This window comes from Chamaea fasciata, unplaced genomic scaffold (genome assembly GCF_029207755.1).
Source record: "Chamaea fasciata isolate MVZ Bird 193981 ecotype frontalis unplaced genomic scaffold, bChaFas1.0.hap1 SCAF_7, whole genome shotgun sequence".
Classification (NCBI taxonomy): Eukaryota; Metazoa; Chordata; class Aves; order Passeriformes; family Sylviidae; genus Chamaea; species Chamaea fasciata.
In genome coordinates, this window is record NW_027094092.1 from 1,644,977 (window position 1) to 1,669,207 (window position 24,231).

At 45.2% G+C, this 24,231-nt stretch overlaps 1 protein-coding gene across 3 annotated transcripts in view; it reads right to left on the reverse strand.

Annotated features, from left to right (window-relative positions):
- Nucleotides 1-24,231, reverse strand: part of TEAD1 (TEA domain transcription factor 1) — a 156,007-nt gene that overhangs the window by 31,460 nt on the left and 100,316 nt on the right. Inside the window, exons 3-6 of one of the 3 annotated variants that reach the window (XM_066187197.1) lie at nucleotides 11,896-11,960; nucleotides 9,106-9,168; nucleotides 8,955-9,017; nucleotides 532-543 (exon numbers count right to left, since the gene is read on the reverse strand). In XM_066187197.1, coding sequence (XP_066043294.1) covers nucleotides 532-543; nucleotides 8,955-9,017; nucleotides 9,106-9,168; nucleotides 11,896-11,960 — 203 coding nt within the window. The remainder of the gene's footprint in view (nucleotides 1-531; nucleotides 544-8,954; nucleotides 9,018-9,105; nucleotides 9,169-11,895; nucleotides 11,961-24,231) is intronic. The other 2 variants (XM_066187195.1, XM_066187196.1) reach the window with 2 other exon arrangements.

Sequence of the window (24,231 nt, forward strand, 5' to 3'; positions counted from 1 at the left end):
CATTAGAGCAGCACTTGGAGTCCCAGCCACTGCCAGTCAGGTATGGTCACAGGACAGAAAGGGAAGGCCTCTTAATGCAACAGAGTTAACCAGGGGGATGTCTCAGGCCAGGGAAAATGAGTAAACACAGATTGTTACACGCTGGTAAAGCAGGGCTCCTCATCCAGAAGTACTGGATTAATAAGTATCAATATTTAGGTGTGTCACTTAGAATGAAGGAACACAAGCAGTATTAGGCAAGGATGTTTTGGGGTTGGTTTTTGTTTTGTTTTGGTTTTTTTTTTCTGGTTTTACTTTACAAGCAAAGTAGCAAGCATGCTGGCAAGAGGTGCATGCTCTTATGTACGATACATGACTTTGCACATATGCTCCCTCTTAAGCTTGTACGTAGTAGTACTATAGGTGAGCAGTTTCTCCCTTTGAATAGCTCCTTTAGAAACAGCACAGGCTGAAAGTACAGGAAAAGCTAGCCAAAAAATTCTGCCAAGCACAGCTAAGGTACATAATACTTGGTTTAGTCAAAATACTTACCATGCTTGTTACCTGGATACAACAACAAACAGTTTATTAAAATGCTTGTGTAGAATAGCAGACTCTTAGCAAAATATGAACAAAATAGTAAGAGACAAAGGAAGAGCAGTTTGCTCAGCATTAAATACCAGATTTAAACAAAAGCATTATTTTCACCCAGGGTCTGATTCATTAAAAGGGGGAGAAAAAAGGATTAAAAAAAAAAAAAACCACACCAAAAAACCAACAAAACCCCGGGGAGAAACAACCCTCAGGGCCCTGTGTGAAAGCTGTGGATACAGAAGGAGAGGGATTGTTGCTGAGTGTGTTTCCCTGAGCTGTGCAAGGAGCCCCTGTGGGACACAGCCTGGAGAGCAGCAGGTGGAGCAGGGCAGGAGCTGCTCCAGCATCATTCCCTCTGCACCCTGCAGGGTGTGAGCCTGAAGAACAGCCCTGTGCTCAGCTGCCCGAGCAGCTCCAACACCCTGTGCTGGGGGGACGCATCCCTCAGTGCTGGGACAAACTCAGTCCTCCCTCAAAACTTGCAGCTTTGCAAAATAACCACAACCAGCTCTCCGATTAAGAGCTGGAGGTCAGCCCTGGCTCTCAGCCCTGCCTGCCCCAGGGTGGGAGGGTGTGCACAGGAGGTTTGCGCACGGCGCGTTTTGCTGGCTGCCTTTGGGTGTCTGCAGTCCACCAGGCTAAAAAGACGTTTTGCTGGGTGCTGAGAAGTGGCAGAATCCTAAGGTTCATGCAGCTCCTACACCACTACACCCTCACACAGCAAGGAGGAGCCCCCATCATGAAAAGATGAAAGTGAGATGTCCTGAAGCACTTACGGAGATCTAGCCCTACCAGATTTCTGTTTCATCCTTTTGTTTGTAAGCAGAGCCGGCTTGAAAATGCCAAACCGTGAGAATCTCACACAGCCTGCCGAACCCTACCAAACACCAACATTCAGGGGATCTGTACCCTGTGTGTGAAATAAATGATACGAGAGACACATGCCTCTGGGTCCTAGTAACCTCCAAAACCGTGTGAGTGCTGCTTTTGTGACTGCTCTTGTAATTCTCCAGACATGCTGGGCACTACAGGCTCCTCTCCTGCACTGCCTCCTGCCTGCCACCAGCCGTCCTGTGCCACCACATGAAGACGCAGCCAGTGCCTGTGCCTCTGCCAAGGTGCCAAACTCCTCTGGATCCACTATTAGATGGAACTAAACTAAGGGAGAATTTAAAAGTAAAAGCTTTGCCAGGGCTATTGAAGTCCTCTTCTGGGAGCTGGACGAGCCCGGGGTAGGTTACGTGCCTATGAAATTGTTCATCTTGCCTTGCTTTATCCCTCTAAAGTCTCTGGCCAATTCCCTGCTAGTGTTAGTGCAGCTCCAGGAGAAGCTGGAGCATTTCTTTCTGCCTTGTGAGGCACTGAAACCAATTAAAGTGCATTACTTTCTGTAACGTTATTGCCATCCAAGGACTAGAATAGGAGCCTGGACACCCAGCAACAGTTACAGCAGGCAAATCCCACCCCAACAGACGAACTAGGCAAAATTTTTGAAGATTTACACTTCCTTCAAAATCTTCTGGGGAGCTCTTAGTCACTATTACAGTGAATCTGATGATCCTGAATTTTAGGGACAGTGACAGGGATTTTCAGAGGGAGAAAACATCTTTTGTTTTGTGACACGAAATGGTTTGTGCCTTCCTTCTTGCCGATTGCTGCTTTTCACCCTAGAATGATCTGTGTTTTGTGGGGCCATTCATCTCATCCTCTTCGACTGATTACATTTTCAGGAGGATGGGGAGAAAGGAAAAAACCTTTCAGAATGACAGCTCAGAAAGGCAATCCTCGCAGCAATTAGGGCTAGTTTGGAGCTGTTTCAACAACCCCCGCAGAGTTTCCCACTGGTGACAAAGTCTGATCTGGGACATCAGGCCAATACACTGCAATGGGAAGTTTCATCTTTTGTAGGCTTAGGGATCTTTAGACAGTGGGAAGGTCAGCTTTTCTCAGAGCAACTTTCCATTCAAACGTGACAGAAATCAAATTCAATGCCAGATACAGATACTTATGAGATCCTGAGTTGCATTGGAAAAAAAGCAGCTCCAGGTACTTTTGGAGAGCTGCAAGGTGGTTGCCTGTGCTCGTATTATCAAGCAGACTTCATGGTCTCCAGACATAAATGGGATAACCACATCTTAAAGCTGTTTATTTAGATTGCAATATCAGCTTGTCTGCCACTTAAAAACAAGTACATGTTGGGGTTTTTCATGCTGTAACAGAGAGCACTCGTGACCAGGAGGGAACGAGGCTCTACCTATCACCGCGAGGCGGCCGCTTCTGGGATGAAACTCGGTAACTGATTAATAACACACAATGGTATTACATCAACGTTTAGGCAGCAAGAGAAGTAATATATCCAATTAAAACGGCAGGGGTAATTTACACAGGCAGATTACAGTAATTACCCAAGTTGGAATTTGGCCAGGACAAATGGGTTAACACCCCTACTCTAAAACAGGAACGTTGTGGGATTTTTAATGACTGCAAAGAGTTAAGATTTTGATTTCCTATCTTGTCCAAGACAGAAGGGGGTTGGTTTAGCTCTCACTCGTACTGGTTTGTAAAGCTGGAATAATTTCTTTCAGCTCAATGTGGTTTACACTGATGTAGTAAAATCAAAGTTTGGCCCAGCGTGCTGCAGTCCTGCGCTGAGGTTCAGCAGAGGCTTGGGGGCACAGCATCTCCTACTGAATTATTAAATCCTGCTGGAGCTTAAGGTATTCCTTGGATAGATCCCATCTGGCCCTGACCTGGTTTGACCCTACTTAATTGATGAGCTCAGATGGGATTGCTGCTGCCCAGGAACGACACTGGAGTGAGCAACAGGCTCCAGCTTCACTCCCACCCCTGCCTTCCCCTCCTCTTCTAAAAGTCCCCTGCACTGTGGCACATACTGAGTAATGAATGTTACCAGGGTGGATTTACGGTACAGCCAGTGGAAAACTGGTCTAGTTCCACTAAATCCCTAAAGTATCATCTCTGTAGTGGAGATCAAGATGTGTCTCACGTTTTAGCTGACTGCTCCCGGCTGCAGTTGCCACACACTTTTGTTTCTGGAAGATGTAAGCTCTAAGCATCTCATGCAAGGAGAATACAACTTTTAATGAATCAGGCCCTTGAGGTTTGCTTTTCACAATTTGCTTTGGAATGCAAAATACATAGTTAAATTAGATAATAATAATTCCCCGGTATCATCCAATTATAAATCTTAATATCTATAAAAGCCCCACATGAAACAAGCGTTCTACATGACAAGCACAAAAGGATTTGTGCCTGACTTTCTTTTAATCCAACATAAACAGAAGAATAATTCAATCAATCAGTTCAAACAAGTCCTTAAGCAAAAAATAAAAACTGTTATGCTAGAATGATAAATGGGGCTTTGAATACCATGTTATCTATGACTTTGGGAGAAAAAAAAAATATCTAAGACAGCATGAGGAAAAGTAAGCACAACAAAACAGTATTAATCAAGAAGCCCTAAAACCTCTACGAGTATTTAAAATGCAAACTTTTCATGAAAGAAAAAAAAAAAAAAGACATAAGAAACAACAAGTTGTTCACAAAATGGATGTTACAGTAACACTAGCATAAAACAGCTTCCTAATAAGCAATTTTGCAGATGTTATTTCTGCTCAGATCTCGCATTGATTCAAATAACCTTTACAATAATTAGCTGTAGCTCAAAAAAGATAAACAAATCATGACAATATACAATTGTTCTGGACAAAAGATAGAGAGCACTTCAGTGTTTCTAGCCCTGATCTCCAATTTGCTTATTATTAGAGAAGACAGGAGTAAATACAAAAGCCGGCTATTTCAGCCAGGCAATAGCTAATGCCAAGAAGAGAATGCGCATTCAAAGCTGTCCCAACTTGCTGCCTAATGAGTAGCAATTAATCCATCTTATTGTATTTCAAAATGCTGAAGACTCCATTCACATCAAAGGGAATTTTTCAAGGCTTTTATCATTGTTCATTTAAAGAAGTATAGAGCTATCTTTAGCATTTTATAATTGACAACAATATTTTCTTTCTATCCCTAAATGCGGAATGTAGAATAATGGATTTAAAAACGTGTAATAGATGTGAACTGTAGGCATTTTAATGTGAGGGGTTTTGTCTCTAATTAATCTTGCACTGTGAAAAAAATCTGATATGAAAGCCTAAGATGGATGCACATCCTGCTGTGAACACCTTTGCTCTCTGTTTACGTACGACTTCCAATTCATCTTTTGTCCTGAACGGACAGAGGTGACTTCGGCTCCCTGTCAGTGCAAAGGTGGGAAAGGCTGTGACCTGGCACTACGGACTGGTGTATTTGACACAGAAACACAACACTGGAGTGTAAAACTCTGCTTTGCCTCCTCCAGCCTCTGTGTGAGAGGAAATGCCACGAAGAGGAGCCGCCTTTCGGATCTGTCTCCAAGGACAACTTTATCTCAGCCTCTCTTCCCGTTCTCATGAGATTAATATTTCTCCAACTTCAGGAAGATTTTAATAACCCCAGTATATTAAGATTAAAATCTCTAAAATAGGTGCGTTTTCCTGCTGCAAAGAGAATTAAAATGTAGGACATCCCTGGTAGGGCTGAGGGGACATTCTTTGTCCTGGTGGTCTTGAAAGGCAGCAATAGCATTTATGGGTGAAACTTCCCTTCCTTGCGGGCTAAGGATCTATACATCCACAGCGACTGCAGGCACTTCTCTTTGTAGAAAAGGGACTTTGCTGGACCAAGCAGACTTCATGGCATGCAGGTGAGTCTTCTGCCTCTAAGGAAAGCTTCCACTGCCGTGTGTGCGGGTAGCTCTGAGGCCCTTCCATCCTTGTGGACTTTTGCAGAAGATTAACACAAGGAGATTTGCCCAAGTCCCCTCCTCGCCATGAGCAGGTTTCAGACCAAGGCAGGACAGTAAGATCTCTTGGTACAAAATAAATTCAGCCGCTTCTTGGGGGAAAAGGATGGTTTCTATAAACACTGTGTCAAACTAAGAGGCCAGGAGCTGGGGCCGATGAGACAGATCAGATCGGACACATCTCAAAAGAAAATTGACACCAGATGCATATGGGATTTTTTTTTTTTTTTAGAGCAGTAACTGCTTCCTTGGGTGCCACCAATCACAGGTTTTACAAGTGGCAGCTCGCTGTTAAAGGGGTGAGTTGACCTGGGTGGGAAGCATAGAATCATTGAATGGTTTGGGTTGGAAGGGACCTTAAATATCTTCTAGCTCCAAGCCCACTGCTAGTGGGACTCTTTTAAAAGGTCACCTCCCACTAGACCAGGTTACTCCAAACACCATCCAGCCTGGCCCTGAACACTGCCAAGGCTGAGGCACCCACAGCTTCTCTGGGCAACCTTTTCTAGAGCCTCACCACCCTCACAGAAATTTTTTTTTCCTCCTAAAATCTAATCTAAACCTATTCTCTTTCTGTTTGAAGCCATTCCTCCTTGCCCTGTCAGTACGTGCTCGTGTAAAAAATCACAGGTGTAAAACACTGGGCATTTTATCTTCTCCTTGGTCACCCCTTCACCAGGCAATGCAGACAGCACTCACTCCAGGACAGCAAAAGCCCGTCGTCTTCCCAAGGATATTGATGGAGCTTTTCAGGCTGCTGCCAGAATTGGTCCCCGTTGAAACAATGAGAACTCAGAGGTGCTGGAGTGTATCCATCTGTCTTCCTCTGGCGCCAGTGATGTCCTTCTCAGGCAGCTTTTGAAGTCCTCCGCAAGCTCCTTTGGCAGGTGGGAATTGGACTAAATGATCTCCGGAGGTCTCTTTCAGTCCCAACTAGCTCATGATTCTGGGTGACTCTGGGTGACAGTGGGCCGTACAAATGGTTCAACACGGGAAGAAGAAATAGGAAAAACGGGCAGTGTCACTAACAAAATGTCTGCAGAAGCAAAGTTCCATCTTGGGTTCAAAGCCAGCAGCTTCTACCACCTCCAGGGAGGAATTGCAGCAGGCAAGAGGAATGAGAGCTCTCTTCTTCATACAGCAGCTCCCTTACGGCACCTTCTTCCATCAAAGTTTCACCTCTTCTGCGTGGGGAGGAAAAAGACCTGTGGGAGGCTGCCCCTCCTCCAGCAGGGACCAGTGCTGGGGCAGGTGCCATGCCACAGCTCCTGGTTCACTGAGACCAACACGGGCAAGGAAAAGAAGAGGGAGGTGGGGAGAGCCTGGCTCCTTCACCCTTCCTGGGCTGTGCAGGAGGAGCTGGGGCAGTGCCAGGGCTCCTGAGGGAGCTCATCCCGTGGGCAGCATGGGGACTCAGGAGCAAGGACAAGCAGCTCAGGACCCGCAGGCCAGCAAGACCCACTGGGAGAGGATCCACTGCGGGAGCAACTTCTGCCAGCAAGGCCAGGGGCCAGCAAAGCTCTGTCACCCGTGTGCCCTCTGTCCTCGCCGTGGTGTGGCAGAGAGGTGAAGCAAACACCCCTGTGCAGAGTGTCGGGGCCTGGAGCTGGGGAATCTTCCTGAGGCCGTCAGCTCCTAGCAGGGAAATGGCAGCTGCTCCACTTCGCAGTCAGTGCTGGGGGAGCTGCAGCCCACGGGCAGGCGGGAAAGGGCAACAGGGTATGAAGCCCTTACAAAATACTTTGTCGTCCGAGCAGATCTTCCCTTCTTCGGGCGACTCCTCAAAACGAAAATTCCTTCCAGATCTCTGTTTACTGCAAATGTCATCTCTAGACTAGATGAAATAATCTCAGGGTTTGGCTACTTCTGTTCTTTGGAAAGCTTCAACATAAATCAGACAGCAGGTGCAGTACTTAGAAATGTTTTTTGCTTTGTAAGTGGTGTAACATTTTAAGGTGTTTTGGTCTTTCAGAAAGAGAAATGTTTTAGAACAGTAAATCCAATAATTTTGTTCGGCTCCTAGGCCTGTATTTTGTTACCTACGTGTTCTTCCTGATTTTTGCAGCCCTGAGCTCTCACCAGTCCTCTAAAACACCAGGAGCTGCTGGTGCTGAGCACCTCTGAAAGTAAGGCCACCTACTTACATACTTAATTTTAGGCACCAAGGCTTGACAATTCGAGCTTAAAATGCTACATATCTCTGTCTTATTGCACCCTCGGTTAAAAAGCAGTACGTTTAAGTTGTCTTAGCCGTTCTTTACGAACCCCAACTGCTCAGCCAGTGCAGCTAAAAAGCCAGCCACCAACAGCCAGACAAGCTTGCCAGCATGCTGCCCTTGAAAAACCCAGTGCTTCTGTCAGGGAGGCCTGTTACAAAGCCAGGCTGTTATTCCTACACTGCAGTTCCAGGATGGGGGTGAGCATCCGCAGCGCTCACCGCTCAGGACCGGGAAGGCACTGCCCGAAATGTTTTGCCTTCCAGCTAGAACAAAAACGTGATTTGTTCTCGCATCTGAGTGAAGAAAAAATAAAAAAAATAAAAAAAATCCACTCGCATTAAATAAGGAAAAAAAAAAAAAAGAGGGAAGTAAAAGGTTTACAAGTTCCTTCCCTTTTTATTTAAAAAAAAAAAATCTACAGCAAAACCTGCAAATTTCCCTCTTCCACTTTTACATGGTGTGGAAAAAAACCCCAAAAAACCTCAAGGTCTCTGCTGGAAAGCCTGAAAAACCAAGCAATCCAAGAAAGCCCTATGAAGCATTTCCAAGAGGTTCGTTTTAGCCTTAGAATATATTTTATGGAAGGCAGAGAAAACGGGGACATGCACAATTCATCATGTCAGATTAAGCAAACATACTTAATATTCCCTGAACAGGACTCTGACTGAGGCTCTCCAAAGATTAAACATCAATAATTTACTTAAAAAAAAAAAAAAATGAAATTTCAGGGGATCTTGCAAATAGTGTGCAACTTGAGGTGATACTAGATCATAGTCTAGAAACACCACAGAGCAATCTGGACAAACTGTGCTCTCTGGCACTTGGAATAAATGATCTGGTTTAAGTATTCTTGACAGCAGTTCAGAAGCACAGACAAAAAACATTTGGGAATGCAAAACAATTACTCCAATTACCCCTCTGGAAAAAAAAAAAAAAAAAAAAGGTAAAAAGATAAAAAGCATCTACACAACTGTGAAAAACCCTGTGTATTTAAATACGCTCCTAGCACTCAACTGTTAAAAAGTAAAACAAAACAAAAAAAAATGGACTAATGGGTTAAAAATCAGATTTAGGCGCTGAGCTGTTACAAAGAGGAGTTCACTTGGCATTTGGACAGTGTTAAAACAATGTTTTTAATGTGGATGCTAGTGCAGAACCCGGGGATTAAACACAAAGAGACACAGACAGCTCCCACATGCAGGAAAAGGAGGTTACAGGCACAGCAGCCCCAGCGCTCGCCCATCACCGCGGGGAGGAGGAAGGGACAGGCATAGCAACCACAAGCCCAAAAGCAGAAAAGCGCATACCTTCAGCTTGGAATGAAAATCACGAGATTTCCTTCTGGCAAGAACCTGAATGTGACTAGACACCTGCAGGGTAGGGGAAGGGAGGAAACAAAGGAAAAGCCTGTAACCATGGAGATGAAAAGCCCCCTACAACTGGGCAAGCCAAACGTACCTTAATGGCGGCTTGAATTTCTCGAACTTTCTTTCTTGCTAAGACCTGTATGTGACTAGACACCTACATTGTTCAGGTTTATAGGGGGGGGGGGGGGGGAAAACAACAAACAAAAGAAAAACAAAAAGCAAATCAAATTTTAAATGTCTATTTTTTTTCTTAAAAAAAAAAAAAAAGAAAAAAAAAAAAGAGAAACTTTTCTGAGGGGAGGAAGTTATTTGCATCTTCAGTAAGCTCTGCTGTTAAAGATACCACATTCCCAGCCAGATACCAAGCTCTTAGCACCAAGGCTTAACAATACAGGTCATCACTGCAGTGATTTGATTAAGGAAATAAAAAAAAAAAAAAGAGAGAGAGAAAGGGGGAAAAAAAAAAAAGTGTAACCCACCAGGTTGTGCATTCAGCTACAAGACAGAAGACACAGCTCACAGCTGGACGCAGCCCACATGCTTTGGTACCGATCCCATCCGTGCCCAGGCCCTGAGCTTTCATGTGGGGAACCCAAAGGATTTCTACCCCATCTGCTGGGGATGCAGATGCCCACTCTGACCATTTGCCACTAGGCTTGAGACATAACTTGGCGCCATGAAATTTTATCCATTATTTATTGTGCTCTGCAGCTCCAATGAGGAGGTTCAAGCTGCATTTTGAGTCCAGTGAAATGCTTTAAATTCTGGCACAAATGATAAAATACTGGCACAACAAAGGTCCCTGAACCCCTGCTGGTTTCCTTGGTAATTTCAGCATCAAGTCTGCCCACAAAACATTCGTGTAACTGGGGACCAGCAACTTGACATCATCTCGAGTGATGCCCAAGTCTGCCCCATGGCTGTTTTGCTCAGAAATTTGTGCAAACCCAGTCCTGCACTACACCAGTTATTGCTCAGAAGTTGCTGCCTGTGCAGTGAAGGGTCTGCGCCCAAATTCACATTCCTGTTTACCCAGGGACATACTGAAATCCATGCTGTTGCTGATGAGGGGTTAATGATGGTGCCCAGCATCACCTGGTGGCACTCAGCATCCTTCAGCCTTCTGTGTGAAGGTTTAAAACCTGCAGTGATGGCAAAAACCACTAAAGGGAAATCTCTGACTCTCATTTGACCCACGGCATGTCGTATAAAGTGGCGCACATTTTCCCCACATTAGTTAAAAATGCTGTCTGGGAAAGAAGAAGGCAAAAGAAAAGGAGAAACAATGATTTCCTCCTCTGTAAGACTCCTCTGTGTCAATAGCACCAAAAAGCCCGTATTTTAGTAGGGAAGCAAACAGTGATGCATCAATGAGCACAGTCCCCGAAGGCCACCTTCGAGAAGCAGCTCAGGAAGCAGTCTGCAGTAATTCAGAGTTACACTGCTGCTTACTGAGCGATTTTGCAAACACCTAGACCGAGTTTTCACGCACGTTCATTCGTTTTGCTTTCAGTGGAATATTAGTGGCGTTAAGGGTTACACGAGAAGAACAACGGTAACATTTAATCACTCGGTCAAAACTCCAGAGCAGCGACAAACCCAACTTCATTAAGCACTCAGTTTAAAGTGATTTTTGCATCACTGCAGAGGGATGTACAAGTACGGAGGCAGACGTTGCCACACGTAAGCCACCACAGCCCCCCTGCTTTCTTGGCACGTGCTGGCCGAGGATCTAACCCCAAGCTCTGCATTTTTACCCCTGAGGCAACTTTATGACCCCAGCACAACTTCCAGCTCCTGGAGCTCGCGTGGGCAAGGCAGGGCAGAAGTGGGGACTCTGCCTCTAGTTTGGGAATTTTTTTGCCAGTCTTTGGTTTGTTCCTTCTCCCCGCTGCAGTTCTCCTCCTTTCTGCTGCCTTTTTTCATCCCTTACACAGGTGCTTTCTTCCCGACTGACAAGGGACAGCACCCAGGGCAAAACAGCACCCAAAATGCTTCGAATCCAAGTGCTGGCAGCTTTGTGTGACCCAGTGCCACCTTCCCCTGCACTGCAGGACATGCAGAGCCTGCCCTTTGTCACACACGTGCAGGGGGAGAAGGTGAATCTCACACCTGACAGTAAAGTAAGGGACCTCTGCCATTTGCGGGGCGTTTTTCAACAGTGCAGTAAGCGCTGCATAAACGACACACAGACTGTGCTTTTCTGCAAGGCTGCTGATTGCTGTGAATATTATGAATTAAAGGGTTTAGCAATATGAGATAAATTAATGGTTATGTGGTAATCATCTAAAAAAAAAAAAAAAAAACTTAAGGTGGTTTTAAGGTTTATTCTGACTCTAGGATGAATGAAATCTTACCATGGCCAAAGACCAGGAGCCTGCAGGCTCTCAGGGAAATTTTAAAATTATTTTTATATCCTGTAGCAACTACTGGCCATCAGCTGAGAGCACGATTATGAGCGGTTCATTGTTATATATTTACCTCTCATATCCAAGAATCATAACCTCTTTTATACAGCCAAATTCTCTTAACTTTTAAGAAGTTCCATTATTTACCATCTTAAAATAATAATTATGGATCAATATGATAGAGAGAAATAAGGCACGATGCTTGATGGTTTTCCTTCAACTTTTGAATTTTTTCATGAAATATGGGGGGAGAGTAGCTTCATTTACAGACACATTAATAAAAAAACGAATCCTCACACCACCACAACATAAACCCCAGAGTTTCGAATACTCTCTGAACAGCATGTCTTTAATCTGAACAGTGAAGTCAATACATCATCCCATCAGAGCTGAAGCACAGACAGCCACTGCAGCCAAAAATGCCAAGTTTTGTCATTCATTGACATGCATACTTCCCCACAGGGTTATTTTACCTGCTTCCTGGTCCGTGTCTTCCCTGTTCTAAGTTTGATGTATCTGGCTATCAATTCATTCCTACCTGAAACAAAGAAAAATTCACGGTAAGGGACAAGCAGCATCACACCCAGGAACACCATCAAAATCCCACACTTGAACACACGAGCCCCTCGCCTATCGGGTTTGTTTTCTCACACGTACTCCACTTTTCTTTGCAAACAATTTGGCAGTATTTCTCATTGTTCACCCGTATTTCTCTTCCATCTCCTCCACAGGCACGGCATGGGCCACAGGAACTCTGCAGAGCACCACGAGTTCAGTGCTTCCCCACCAAAGTCCTGCAGCGGTTTACAGGCAGAGAGGCAACTCCTGGGCCAGCAGCAGTGCCCAGAATGATCTCTCACAGGAGAACCTCCCATGCTGGGGCTGACACAAGGTCTGGGCTGCTCTGGTTTCGCTTCCAACTGCTCCAGGTGCTGTTTGTCCCCCTGGACCCCCGTGGGGAGGAGTGGCTGCTCTGGAGAAGGTCTTGTGCTGCCTGAGCCCAAGCGTCAATCACCCAGATGTGCCAGCTTCTCTCCAAGTTTTAATTCTGCAAGGAAGACAGCAAAATCTGTCCTTCCTGCCAGAAAGCCTCCCCCAGAGATGGAAATCACTGTCCCAGTCCAGCAGGTTATCAATCACAGCCTTAACTCTACTGGTAAGAATGGCTGCCCTGCAGTGCTGATGTTCCTGTGGGAGCTGGGCCGATCAGCGCGGTGGTTTGTTATTCAGAGCTCTGTTTCTCTTGGAAATGTGAAATACTTCCCAGTCTCTAAAATGGCTATTTGACTCTTCTTCAGTCACACATTATGCTACCTAATGCAAACTAACATTTTCTATCCAAATAATTTCCCTCCTAAGTATTGCTGACATGGAAGATAACACAAGTTTTATGTGGTGTCCTGTTTATTTTCACTCCATATTACGTTTCTTGCCTGTGAGTTGTAATAACTTAAATATACTTGTTCAACAAGTCCTAAGTTACAGAGCTATTTGCATTCAGCACAGGGGAAAAGCAGCCTGCGTGCAGAAAATGAGAAAGCTGATTTAGCAGTGAGCTGAAAACGGGGAGGTTAAGAAAATACCGTCACCCACCAAGCTATTTTGAAGTGGATGAGTACATAACTGGGGAATGCAGAAAATTATTTTATCAGCCAGGGTTTCAAACCCCTACAGCTTTAATGTTGTGGGGGAGAGATGAGGAAGTTTTGAAGTAGCCTGCATATGCTTGAAGTGCATTTTATTGACTGAGAGATTGAACACATTTAGTCAAACTAGACTTTTTTTCCTCCGTCTCCCCCTCTGAGCCTTGTTTTGCACCCTTTGTATCAAATGCCTCATGGTTCCTGCCTCCTTCATTTTGCCAAATGGGTACCAGAACATGAAATATCAAGGTGCTTCAGAGCAGAGCTGCATTTTTGTTTTGGTCTGGACCGTGTGCCACGTTTCCCACAACATGCCACTGGTTTGTAACTCTCCAGCAGGTCTCTTCAGGACAAACTTCAAGAGGTAAATTTTGCGTGAGCAAACAGTTACACAAACCAGCCACATTTCTGCACACAAATGAGGGATTTCCGTATGCAAACAGAGGAGCAGGTAGTTACCTAATTTCATGCAAAGGCCCTGTCTTTAGGCTGAACACGAGTTCTGCAGCCTGTAGTGCTCACAAAATACTTGCCATTTGCAGCGAACAGGTGCCTTTGTGCGCATGGGGCGAAAGCAGGGAATGCTCCACCTCTGTATCCCCCTGTTCTCGTGTTCTTTCTCATGACCCAAACAGAAGCCTGCAAGGGCAACCCTCTGCGGCCTGGTGAGGTGCAGAGATCACCACGTTCCTGCAATCACCAGCGTGATAGCTGGTATGGACATTTTCGTATTTCTAAATTCACGTTTTGATTTAATTGGGGAATGTCCCCCCTGCCCCACGAAAGTACCTCCTTGGCCTATGTTTAAGTATCTGCACAAATTAATACCCAGAATGGGGGTTTTTTTTCTGCAAAAAGATCAGCAGCTGGTGACTGTACAAGGTCAGCGATGCTATAAAGTGGTATAAAGGATGTGATGCCATCTCTTGTCCCTCTGTCTGTGCTGCGGATGTTTCAAATACCTGGGCACAGCAGAGGTCACTGCAGCCACCCCTTGCCCATTAAGGCAGCCCTATGCAGCCACAGCTGAGGTTTCACAATTCTCCTCCCAGACAAGAGAGCTAAAAAGCTATTTTTAAATGAAAGCTCAGGTTCCCAGGCAGCTACTTGACAAAAAAAAAAAAAAAAGCATCTTTATTAAAAACACCAAGCACTGAAAGTCTAGACTGTATTATTCGAGTGCTGTCTCTGGTTGAGCCCCAGTCCACCCATGAAATACTCTGGCTTCACTCAAGGGAGGTTTTTGTAGCCGTTATCTACCTGGCCAGGGCTATGACGAACAAGATTGCAGTTCTGGCAAGTGACTGCTTCTCTTAAGCTGAAAGCTACCCAGGGCCTAACTTCAGAAGAGTCAACAGGGTGGAATAATTTGCCTTAACTTGCGGGGAGGAGGAACTCCACAAGGAACCGTAAAAAGTGGCCGAGGTAAAAGCCTAACACACGTTTTCCTTACCATCGTGTTTTCAACACAGCAAAGACACATGCATCAGGTTTAGCCAGAGCAGGAGACACTGAAGGCTCACTAAATACCTTCTCCCTGGCCACAACGATCTGAAAAGACATAAATTCTTTCTTGGGCTACCAAAAGCCATAAACACGAACAGAAGCACTGCCTGATGTAAACAAGATAGATGCCCCCAACTAGAAGTTTACAGCCTTAATGTTATCTACCAAACACTGGTGCTCTTCTTTACCAACTCTGACAGATAGGGACAGAAATTATCTTATCTCCGGATCAACTAAAGCCCAAAGAGGATTTTAATTTAAAAGGAAAGCTCAGTAATCCTAAAAACACCCTTTCCTGTTCTTGGGAATGAGAAGAGCCTGAAACAAAAGGCGGCCCATGGAACTTCTTTACCTGGCCATCAGAAACCTTAGGGTGAAAAATGCTCATTAATAAATAGATCTGTTTTCTCTAGAAGAGCTCAGCTGTGGAAATTCTTTCCATACACACCCTCCCTCTGTCTCCTTGTCATATATATCTGAGAAATTGCCTGGCAGAAGAGAAGAGGTCAGATTTATGAACTGTAAATTTTCAGCTCTTTCTTCCTGTCATTCGCTGTGACAGTCTCCTGCCTTGAATGTTTTGGTTCAGGTATCAAAGAGAGGCATGGGAAGGTGCCTGGTTAGATAAAACATCTTCACGGCACAGGAATCTTTTCTAAGGATCTTGAAAAGTTCAGGAGAGAACCACAACAAATATTTTACATAGGGTGCTCCTTAGAGTTTGCTTCTTTCCCCGTTAATTCAAGCTCTATCTGTCGTGTCCTCCTGTGTCGTCAGTGCAACTGCAAACTATAATTCTCCCTGGACTGATGCTGAGGAAGAGGCATTTTGTGCAAAGGAACATCTTTTTTAATCGTGGCATGCAGCAGAAAGGGAGTTCGGCTAGAAAACGGCGCAGGTGCTGAAAACCTGTGAGGCTTTGTGGACAGCCAAAGCTCTCAAAGCTCCACCGTGGCCCCTCCAAGGGCACAGCTGAGTCCTCAGGGCAGCCCTGCTCCAGCCAACCCTTGGCACACAGGCTCCCACCACCTCCCCAATCCACCGCCCCATCCCCGAGCACCAACACCCTCAACAGGGGAGCGTGTGGTGATCCTGGACACCTCTCAGGCAGCAGAGCGCTGACACTCCTGCCCCTCTTGCTCAAAACAAGCAGGAGCAGCTGCGAAGTGGGGCAGCTCCCACCGCCTCTCCCCGGGGGAGGCAGTTGTTGCTCTAACAGAGGGCCCTTGTGCAGGGAGCCTCCCCCGCCAGCACTTTTTCCAAGAACGGCCTAAAGCAGCCGAGCGTCAGCCCCCACAAAGGTCTGCCCGAGGCTCCCTGGTCCGCCCTTGAGGCTCAGGGTGTGTTTGTCCCCACTCACCCAGCGCCAGCAAGACCCTCAAAGGTGAAAATCCACCCCTGACTGAGGAAGGGTCACTGGCAACCCCTTGCTGGGCCAGGAACAGCACCACCACCTCTGCAGGGGAGCCACCACGGGCAGCTCGACCAGCACCTGCACCAGCTGTGCACACGCTCCTGGCCACCCCATGTCCCTTTTTCCTGTTTCCTGGCCACGGGCGTCAGTGCTCAAACCCAGGGAGTGGTGCATCGCGTCCCTGAGCAGCCGCGAGGCCGGCGGGCGTCTTTATTTAGAGCATTAATGACACAAATCAAACCTCTGCCCTCCCAGCTCCCAGTAATAGGCACTGTCCAAACGGGATAAAAATAGGCAAGTCTGGGAAATAAAGCTGGCTAGCAACTTGCAAATGAGCAGCTAGTTTTAAAGAGTTTTCATACTCAGCCACGTAATTGAAGTAATGATCAAGTAGAAAAGCCGGGTTTTTTACAGACAATGAAACAGCATGAATTTCTTCAAATTCTACAAGACTGTGGCTTGGAACAGGTACTTCCCATCCTGACTGAGAAGTCTGGGGACAGACCCGCACAATTTCATCTCCCAAATCGTTCTCACAGCCACAATTACAGCATAGCAAAGGTTTGTTCAGCCAGTTTCGGTAAACTCCACTTCTGCTTGGCCTGGTGATCACACACTGCTGCCCGCGTGCCTGGGGGCCAAATTCGGAGAGCTGGTGGGGCTTTTGCTTGATGGGGAAGTAGCTGTGAGGGCTCTCCTGGGACTGCCCCTGTGAGCAGCACCCAGCTCTTTGTCCAGCTATGGGCTGGATGCAGATCCCAACCCAGGCATGGACACGATCAGCAGGGACGTGCTGCTATGAACCCCTTCCTCACCAGAAGGTGGGCACGGGGCCCTTGGGCAGCAGAGAGGGGGAAAAGCTGCTCTGTCATGGAGCTCAGCCCCAGCACTTTTCCGTTCCGTTCTGCCAGCGGAATATCCGGCTTTGGGAGATCTCGCCTCAGATTCGGCGGCGCCGCTTTCCGAAGGCGCCTCACGGCTCAACTGGCCAACAAAAAGCCTCTCGTAGATAAAAGGAGTTCTGCGAGTCAACAACTGGCTAAGCAGTTTAAACCTCTAAGCAAGGCATCCCCTATTTAAACGTTGTAGGCAAATCTAATTTGAGCTTTTAAAAATATTACGGGCAGGTGTTTAAGTGGCGGGCACACTGGGCCTTGCCGGGCTGGGAGGGGGCTGGGCGCCGCTTCCCAGGCGGGCAGCATTTTGTTCAGCCAGGCTTTTCTGCAGAAGGGCCACGTGATAGAGGCCAAATAAACAGCATCTGGGGATTTTCAATTACAGACCTTCACCCAGCATGCCTGCACTGTAATCTCTACCAGATGAGGCTCAGGCCTCACTATTTTCAATAATTCACACACTGTGTACACATAACATGACAATAAGGGCATTCATGCAACCGCCTGATTCGCACATCAAAGCTCCCAAATGGCCAGCTGTAAGCATGCTTACTGCTGAATAATTCATTCTTTTCACAGGCTTGAAAAAACGCTCAGCGGGAGTTGGCAAGCTTGTGTTCTTTCCTGTGTGGTATGCTAAACTCAAATTTTGAAAGAGGTACAGCCCCGCTAAAAAAGGAGTCAGAGATACAACTATTTAAATGTGCATTTGCGAGCTTTCGGATGGCTGCTCCCAGAAAAAAAAAAAAAAGAAAAAAGGAAAAAAAAAAAAGAGAAAAAAGCAGCTCTACATTTCCAAGTGGATAACGGAGATAAGAGGAAATAACCTACATGTCCTCTGAGGCAGGTGGTTAATAGAAATAAAGTGATAAAGCTGTTTTCTGGCTGGTAAAATATTTTTTACACATATTATTCCTGGCTAAAAAACTTGGATATACCAGGCGCATAATAGTCAACAAGTTCAGCAGACTTGAAATTTCCTCATGCTTAGCATAAATTTTCGACTGGATGGCAAAGAGGGTTTTTGTTAAGACTAACACATATGAAAAAGGCAAACACAGAAACACCAGAGCTAATTCTGTAACTCCTATTTACTGTTCTCACCGATACGGGTTGAATACTAATTCCTACATGATATTTTAACAACTCCAAACTTGCAGCTGTGTCTCTCTGAACATTGAGCTTGCAACAAGTGAGAGTGTTCCAGATTTTGTAATACTTTAACACAACAGAACCATCATTTCTTTAGGAGATTAAAAAAAAAAAAAGGGGGGGGGAGAAAAAAAGAAGGGTCTGCTCCATAATATCAAGTTTTCTTGACTGTCAATCAGTGCCTGAACCAGCAGGATCAACTAGTCATGACCTCTCCTTATAGCAAACACATGCTGCTTACCAGCTGTGGGCTGTGTTTTTTACATCCTTTTCTCTATCATTCAGAATGGCTTCCTCCTAATCACAATAATCCCAAAAGTGCTAAAACATATCAATCGTCCTCTAAGCCCTGCCTACAAAAGGCCAGCCGTCCGACCTTTATGGGCTTGTCCAACAGCAGCTGATACTTCATTCAACTACAAATCCAATTTAGCAGTTACAAGAGGTTTAGCATCACTGGAAAAATATTGGTGTTGATCCTGCACTCTTAAGTCAGCAAATATTCCTTTGCCATATTGTTTAGCTTTTTCTGCCATATTTACACTTCTGCTGGATTTCCCTGAGTGACTTCAACAGCAGCATTTAACCTCTGAACTGGTAATATTTACAGTTGATCAAACGGCGATTTTTAAAATACGTTCACCACAATTACAGAAACGTAAGCCTATTTCAATTCTAACTGTTCTAACTTTGAAAACAACCCCAGCCGACAATGCTAAAAACAAACACAGTCATTGCACTCAAAACCATCGAGCACACTTTATGCACCGGTTATGCAGGATGTTATTTATTAGAGCCCTTTGGGCAAGTTCATGGCAATTCTCTCACTTATGCATTTTTAATTGCCAAGCGAGCCAAGGCAAACACTCCCTTGTTCCCCCCCGTTTTCTCTTTCTTTTATTTTTTTCCCACTATTTTCCTGGGTTGTTTCGTTATGGTTTTTTCCTCTTTTTCCCCTCTTTAAGCAGCAGTATGTGTTGGAGGGCTGGGGCCCAGGCAGGTCTCACAGTCCCCAGGGAATGGGATGGGAGGCAAAAAAAAAAAAAAAAAAAAAAAAAAAAAAAAAAAAAAAAAGAACTGTGTGTCTTTGACTTGTGGGAGCTTGTTGGTGCTCTGAATCCTTTAGGAGCCAAGGGTCCGGCTCAGAATTTAGGTAAGGACCATGCACAGAAGAGGCCACGCAAGGACAGGACCGGGAAGGGACAAAGAACTCAGGGCTCCTAAAACAGGTTGCAAGGGCTGCCCCAGTGGGGTGTGTGTATGTACATATACATGAAACTACAAAAAAACACTTAAATATTATTATACACAAATTAACTGCTTGCAAGGCGCACCCTAACTGGGCTGCCCAAAAGGAGAGGGGAAAGAAAAGATCCCAGACACAAAATAACCTAAATAATCCCTTCAGATGCTAATGAGTGAACAATTACAATGACTCATTTTAGTTATATCATAACGATACTTCCAAAGAAAAGAACTTTTTGCGCATTGTATTAAAACCAACAACAATAAAATGATCCCAGGCTGAATCAAGACCCACAATTTAATTTACACAGCAAAAGGGAAATGACCTAATAGTAGCAAAGAAAGAGATTCTACTCATGACAAGTCTTAATCTTTGGGTTTTATCCCAGCTTCAGTTTTAGAGAAAACAATGAAAAAGACCCATAGACACATCTGGTTCAGAAGTGTTCATTGACATTAATGCAATGCATTGGATTCTGTTTGGCAGGTCTTCATGCTGGGAAATATTCCACATAAGCAATGTTTATTAATTTTCTTCTGATTTTTTAAAAACGGAGGCAGAATATATTTCAAAAAGAGAGAGGCAATCCAGAGAGCTCTCTGAATATTCATTAATTAATATTTTGTCAGTGTTGGTTGTCTCAACAAAAGAAGGTTTTACAATTTACTCTAAGCCTCATTTAATTAAAATCTAAATGCTACAAAAATACATGGCTTTTTTTTTTTTTCTTTCCCTAGCAATCATTTTCTACTTGCAATAAACCGTATTCTACTGCAACCAAAAATGCATTTCAAAACAAACAGCAATTTTTAGGCTTCGGAATATACAAAGAAATCCCCACGGGAGAAAAAAAAAAAAAGAAATCCCCAAACTTTGACCTTTGCCATCTCTCTGGATCAGCTACGGATGTTTAGTAGATTATATAAAAACCTAGATGTCCTTAATCTGACACTGTGGGGTGTTTTCCCCCCTGTTCTGATGGGAACAGTCAGTAACCTCTCTGCAAAAGCCCCGTGCCAATTCCCTGCGCAATTCCCGGTGGTTGCAGTTTCTCAGGGACAGGAGCAGTTCAAGAAAGGAGCAGACTCTTGCCCAACGCTGCTGACAGAAAGTCTGATTTGGACAGGAATCCTTCAAACACACAGACAATGGGGCTGGCTGACCTGTCATGCATGATGGATGAGTTAAGGGGATTAAAACCACTATTTGCATTCGAATAGATAAAAATTAGCAAAATAGAATTTCTCAGTAGGTGGCTTCAGTTCTGCTTGTTCTCGTAGGCAAAATGAAGCCCATTTTTAAAGGAATTATGATTGTTTAAGTAACACTTATTTGCAGAGAAGAAATTCTGGGTGTTGGTTATTCTTTAAGACACTCACTTTAGCTATCACAAAAGTATCCTTTTCTCCCCATGTTTATTATTAGAGCATTACACAACCGCACTGCTCTAACCACTTTAAATTCTACGTATACCTTAATGCTTACATGTTTCTAAGCTGCATATACCCCCCAAAAAAGTGGTCTGAGTTCAGGGAGAGGTGATCAAAAAGGCCAAAAAATTACATTAAATTGTGCATTGATGCTTCAGTGAGGTCCTGGGTACGAGCCTGTGACTCAGGAACCGTAAAAGACAGATACTTGAAACCCTGCAGGTTCCTTTTGACCAGATTCATACTGCACACAGTGATGGTACTTAAAATACTGAGAGATGGCTGCACGAAGTGACCTAATGAAAGGCTGGCCTGACAACAGCAATATATTGTTTATGCAGCATATCCATGAGAGAAATCCATACGGACAAATGTCAGGAGCTGCAGAAACACCCACGGACCGTCTGAGAGCAACCAAGATCTGTCTGGCTGTCTGTCAGGCCGGAGCTGTGGAGGTCCTGCTCCTTGCAGGAGTGTTTGGGGTTTTTTTCTTCTCCTTTCCTTTCTTTTTAAGCCGGATGGGAGAGGGCAGTGCAGCACTCCCAGGGGCACAGTGCTGATCGTGCTGATGTTGACAGTGCTGATCACCTTAGAGGCTGACTGCAGCCAGGAGCCTCCAGAAATTCCAGCCCTTTTGAAAACACACTGCCAAACACGTTGCTGAGCTCTGCCTGTTGTACCAGTGAACTGCAGGCAGAGCAATGACAAATTGCACCATGCCCTACAGCAGCACCAGCAGGAAGCAAAGCCGAGGCATCGAGGAGGCACGTTTCTCCCAGAGATGACATTAACCAACAGGAAAAGCTGTGACACGGTTTCTCAACTCAGCATCCACTGCAATGAAATTGTAAGAGAGCACGTCTCTTCTCCTGCTCAGGGATGGGGGTCTGGCCACATCCAGAGGTTGTCGAAAGCAGGGCAGCGCCAGAGCCTGCAGCCACGTAGTTCTGCGCATCCACAGGCGAGCCAACACCTGGTGAGCTGCCTACATTTCCAGCTCTGCACTGGGATTTCATGCAACTCTCTGCAAAAACTGTTTGTTTAGCTTACGACTTGCGTGCTGTCTGTGTCCCATGCAGTTCAGATGCTTTATTTGCACAGCAGGTGCAAAGAGGTATTTAAATTTTCATTATGTCCAGGGTATTTGGCCTGGGTTTGTGTTAGATGACAGCTTCTGACACCAGATGGGCCAAGTGGAGAAACGTTTGACCGGCATATGAAAGAGCTTGGGATGCATCCAACGCCAACCTTGGTTTCCAAGTTATTTCACAGGCACAAAGTAGCATTTTGTGGAGATTTTATAGCTAACAGTGTCATTCTAGCTACAGTACAATAATTTTTTGCACCAATTACGAACCCACAAGAGAGACCTATAACATACTTGAGTTCCAGGGCAAGTCATTTCTTGCAAACTCAGGCTGAAAACGTAGTTTAAAACTGAGACTACTTTACGTCTTTTTTTCCAGCCTAGAGAAAGACCTGTCCATAGTTCCTTCCCATTAGATCAGCTGCCCATTCCTGCCTTTCTGCAGAAGCCAACTGGGTCACTGACGTTTGAGCTAAAGTGGAGGAGAACAACGCTGCTGCACTTCTGAAGGATTCCCAAGACACCAGCCCAAGGGCAGAAAAAGAAACCTTGATGTCACCATAAACCCCGCTGCTGAAGAACAGAAGACAACACTGCTTATTTTGAAGTTCAGCTAAGTGATGCAACAATGAAAAGTTGAGCACTTTATGCACCATAATGCCTTTTGCTTAAATTTGGAAGTGTTCCTCATAACCTACTCATTTGTCAGAGAGTAAAAAGGCCTGCCTGGCTCTCCCTGCCCCACTGCCCCAGGCTCCAGCATCCAGGATATCCCAAGCAGGGGAAATACCGGGCTGCTGTTTCATTCTCTCTCAAAACCCCCATTCATGCCTTTCAAAATCTGTAGGCTTATTTTAGAGCATCATAAGAAAATCTTGCTTTGTGTAGCCACCAAATGTTTTAGAACCCTATTATTTGTAATCTTTTAATCTAATCTAACAATAATCTAATATTATATTTCTAATAATCTAATAAAATAATCTTTACATTATTTTTTTTTTTTTGTTAAAGTGGTTGCTTTCGTTGATGGGAGGGCTCTTTAAAGAAAAATAATTTAAGGCCTAGGAGGTGCCAGAGAGCTGAAAGAAAATCAGTTATTTGTAATCTTTTCACCACTTATTTGTTTTAATGCTTTTTTTTTTTTTGCTTCCCGGCTCATGGCTTTACTTTACATAACATTTGTTCAAAAAGTGTACATTTGGAAACCTTTTCTTTGTTTGTTTTGGATAAATGAGTAATGAAGTGTAAACACAGTTTCACACGTAATTCTTAATCCCACTTTCTTTAGGCCTGATGCAGTAAGAGAGAAATTTTGCAGGTTGTTTTGAGTACCATGGACGTGGGGCTGGAAGAGGAGACTGGGCTTCCAGCTGCAGCTCTGTCGAGCCCCTGTGCTCCCCTCACAGTTTTGCCTGTTACAGACGTTAGCTCTCTGCACATCGTGGTGAAAAAGATTCATGAACGATGCCTGCCCCCCACCCACATCCAGGGTTATCCCACGGCGCAGCCCCAGACACCACTGGCTCCCAATCCTGACAGCAACAACGGACAATTCACAAGGAGCAGAAGGACTTTCCTCCTCACTCCCATCACAGACTCACAGATTCACTAAGGTTCGACAAGACCTCTGAGAACACTGAGTCCGTTAACCCTGCCGTGTTCACCACCAAGCCTTGTCCCCAAGTGCCTCATCCACGTGCCTTTTGACCACTTCCAGGAGCTGAGGGCTGGCATTAGGACCAGGATGGGGGCACATGTCCCAGCACAGCCCCCACTGCTGGCATCACCCGACCCGCTGGCAGGAGCCGTGAGCAGGGCAGCTCCATGCAGCAGAGGAGCAACGTTTAAATACACACACATGTGGAACTGCAGTCAACATTTATTAATGTAGCTTAGAGATTTCTGCCCCTACCAAGCTCCCAGTTTGCTCAGAAGACTTTATCATCTGTGTAGTCTAACCTGCTGATATGGTAATCAGTCATCTCCGGTGCATAAAATTGTTTCATTTTTCTTCTAATAGTTGGCACTTTATGCATTCTCCTCTCCCCTCTTTCAACGTGCTGTCTCTCCTACTATCTCCCTCCCTTCCTTCTTCTCCCCCTGCCCTTCTTCAACGGTAAGGACAAGTACCACCCAGTCCTCCCCCTTTCCTGGCTGCTTCCAGCACGACCCTCCAATCCATATGGGATCATCCCGGAAGGACACTTCCCCTCTGCCTGGCCCACAGTGTGCAGTCTCCACACCACAGCAAGTTTTAGGGGTGTTACTGTCCACTGGGCTAAGTCCTGACCAAGACTCCTGCATCTGACTTCTACCTTGGCCAGAGGCTGGCTGGATGCATCCTGACTCACGGAGAAGAGTTTCAAGTGAGGAAGAGCGCCTGAGCTTCATTACAGCTGAGACCAACAAACGAAAAAGGGTTTGAAAATGTTACA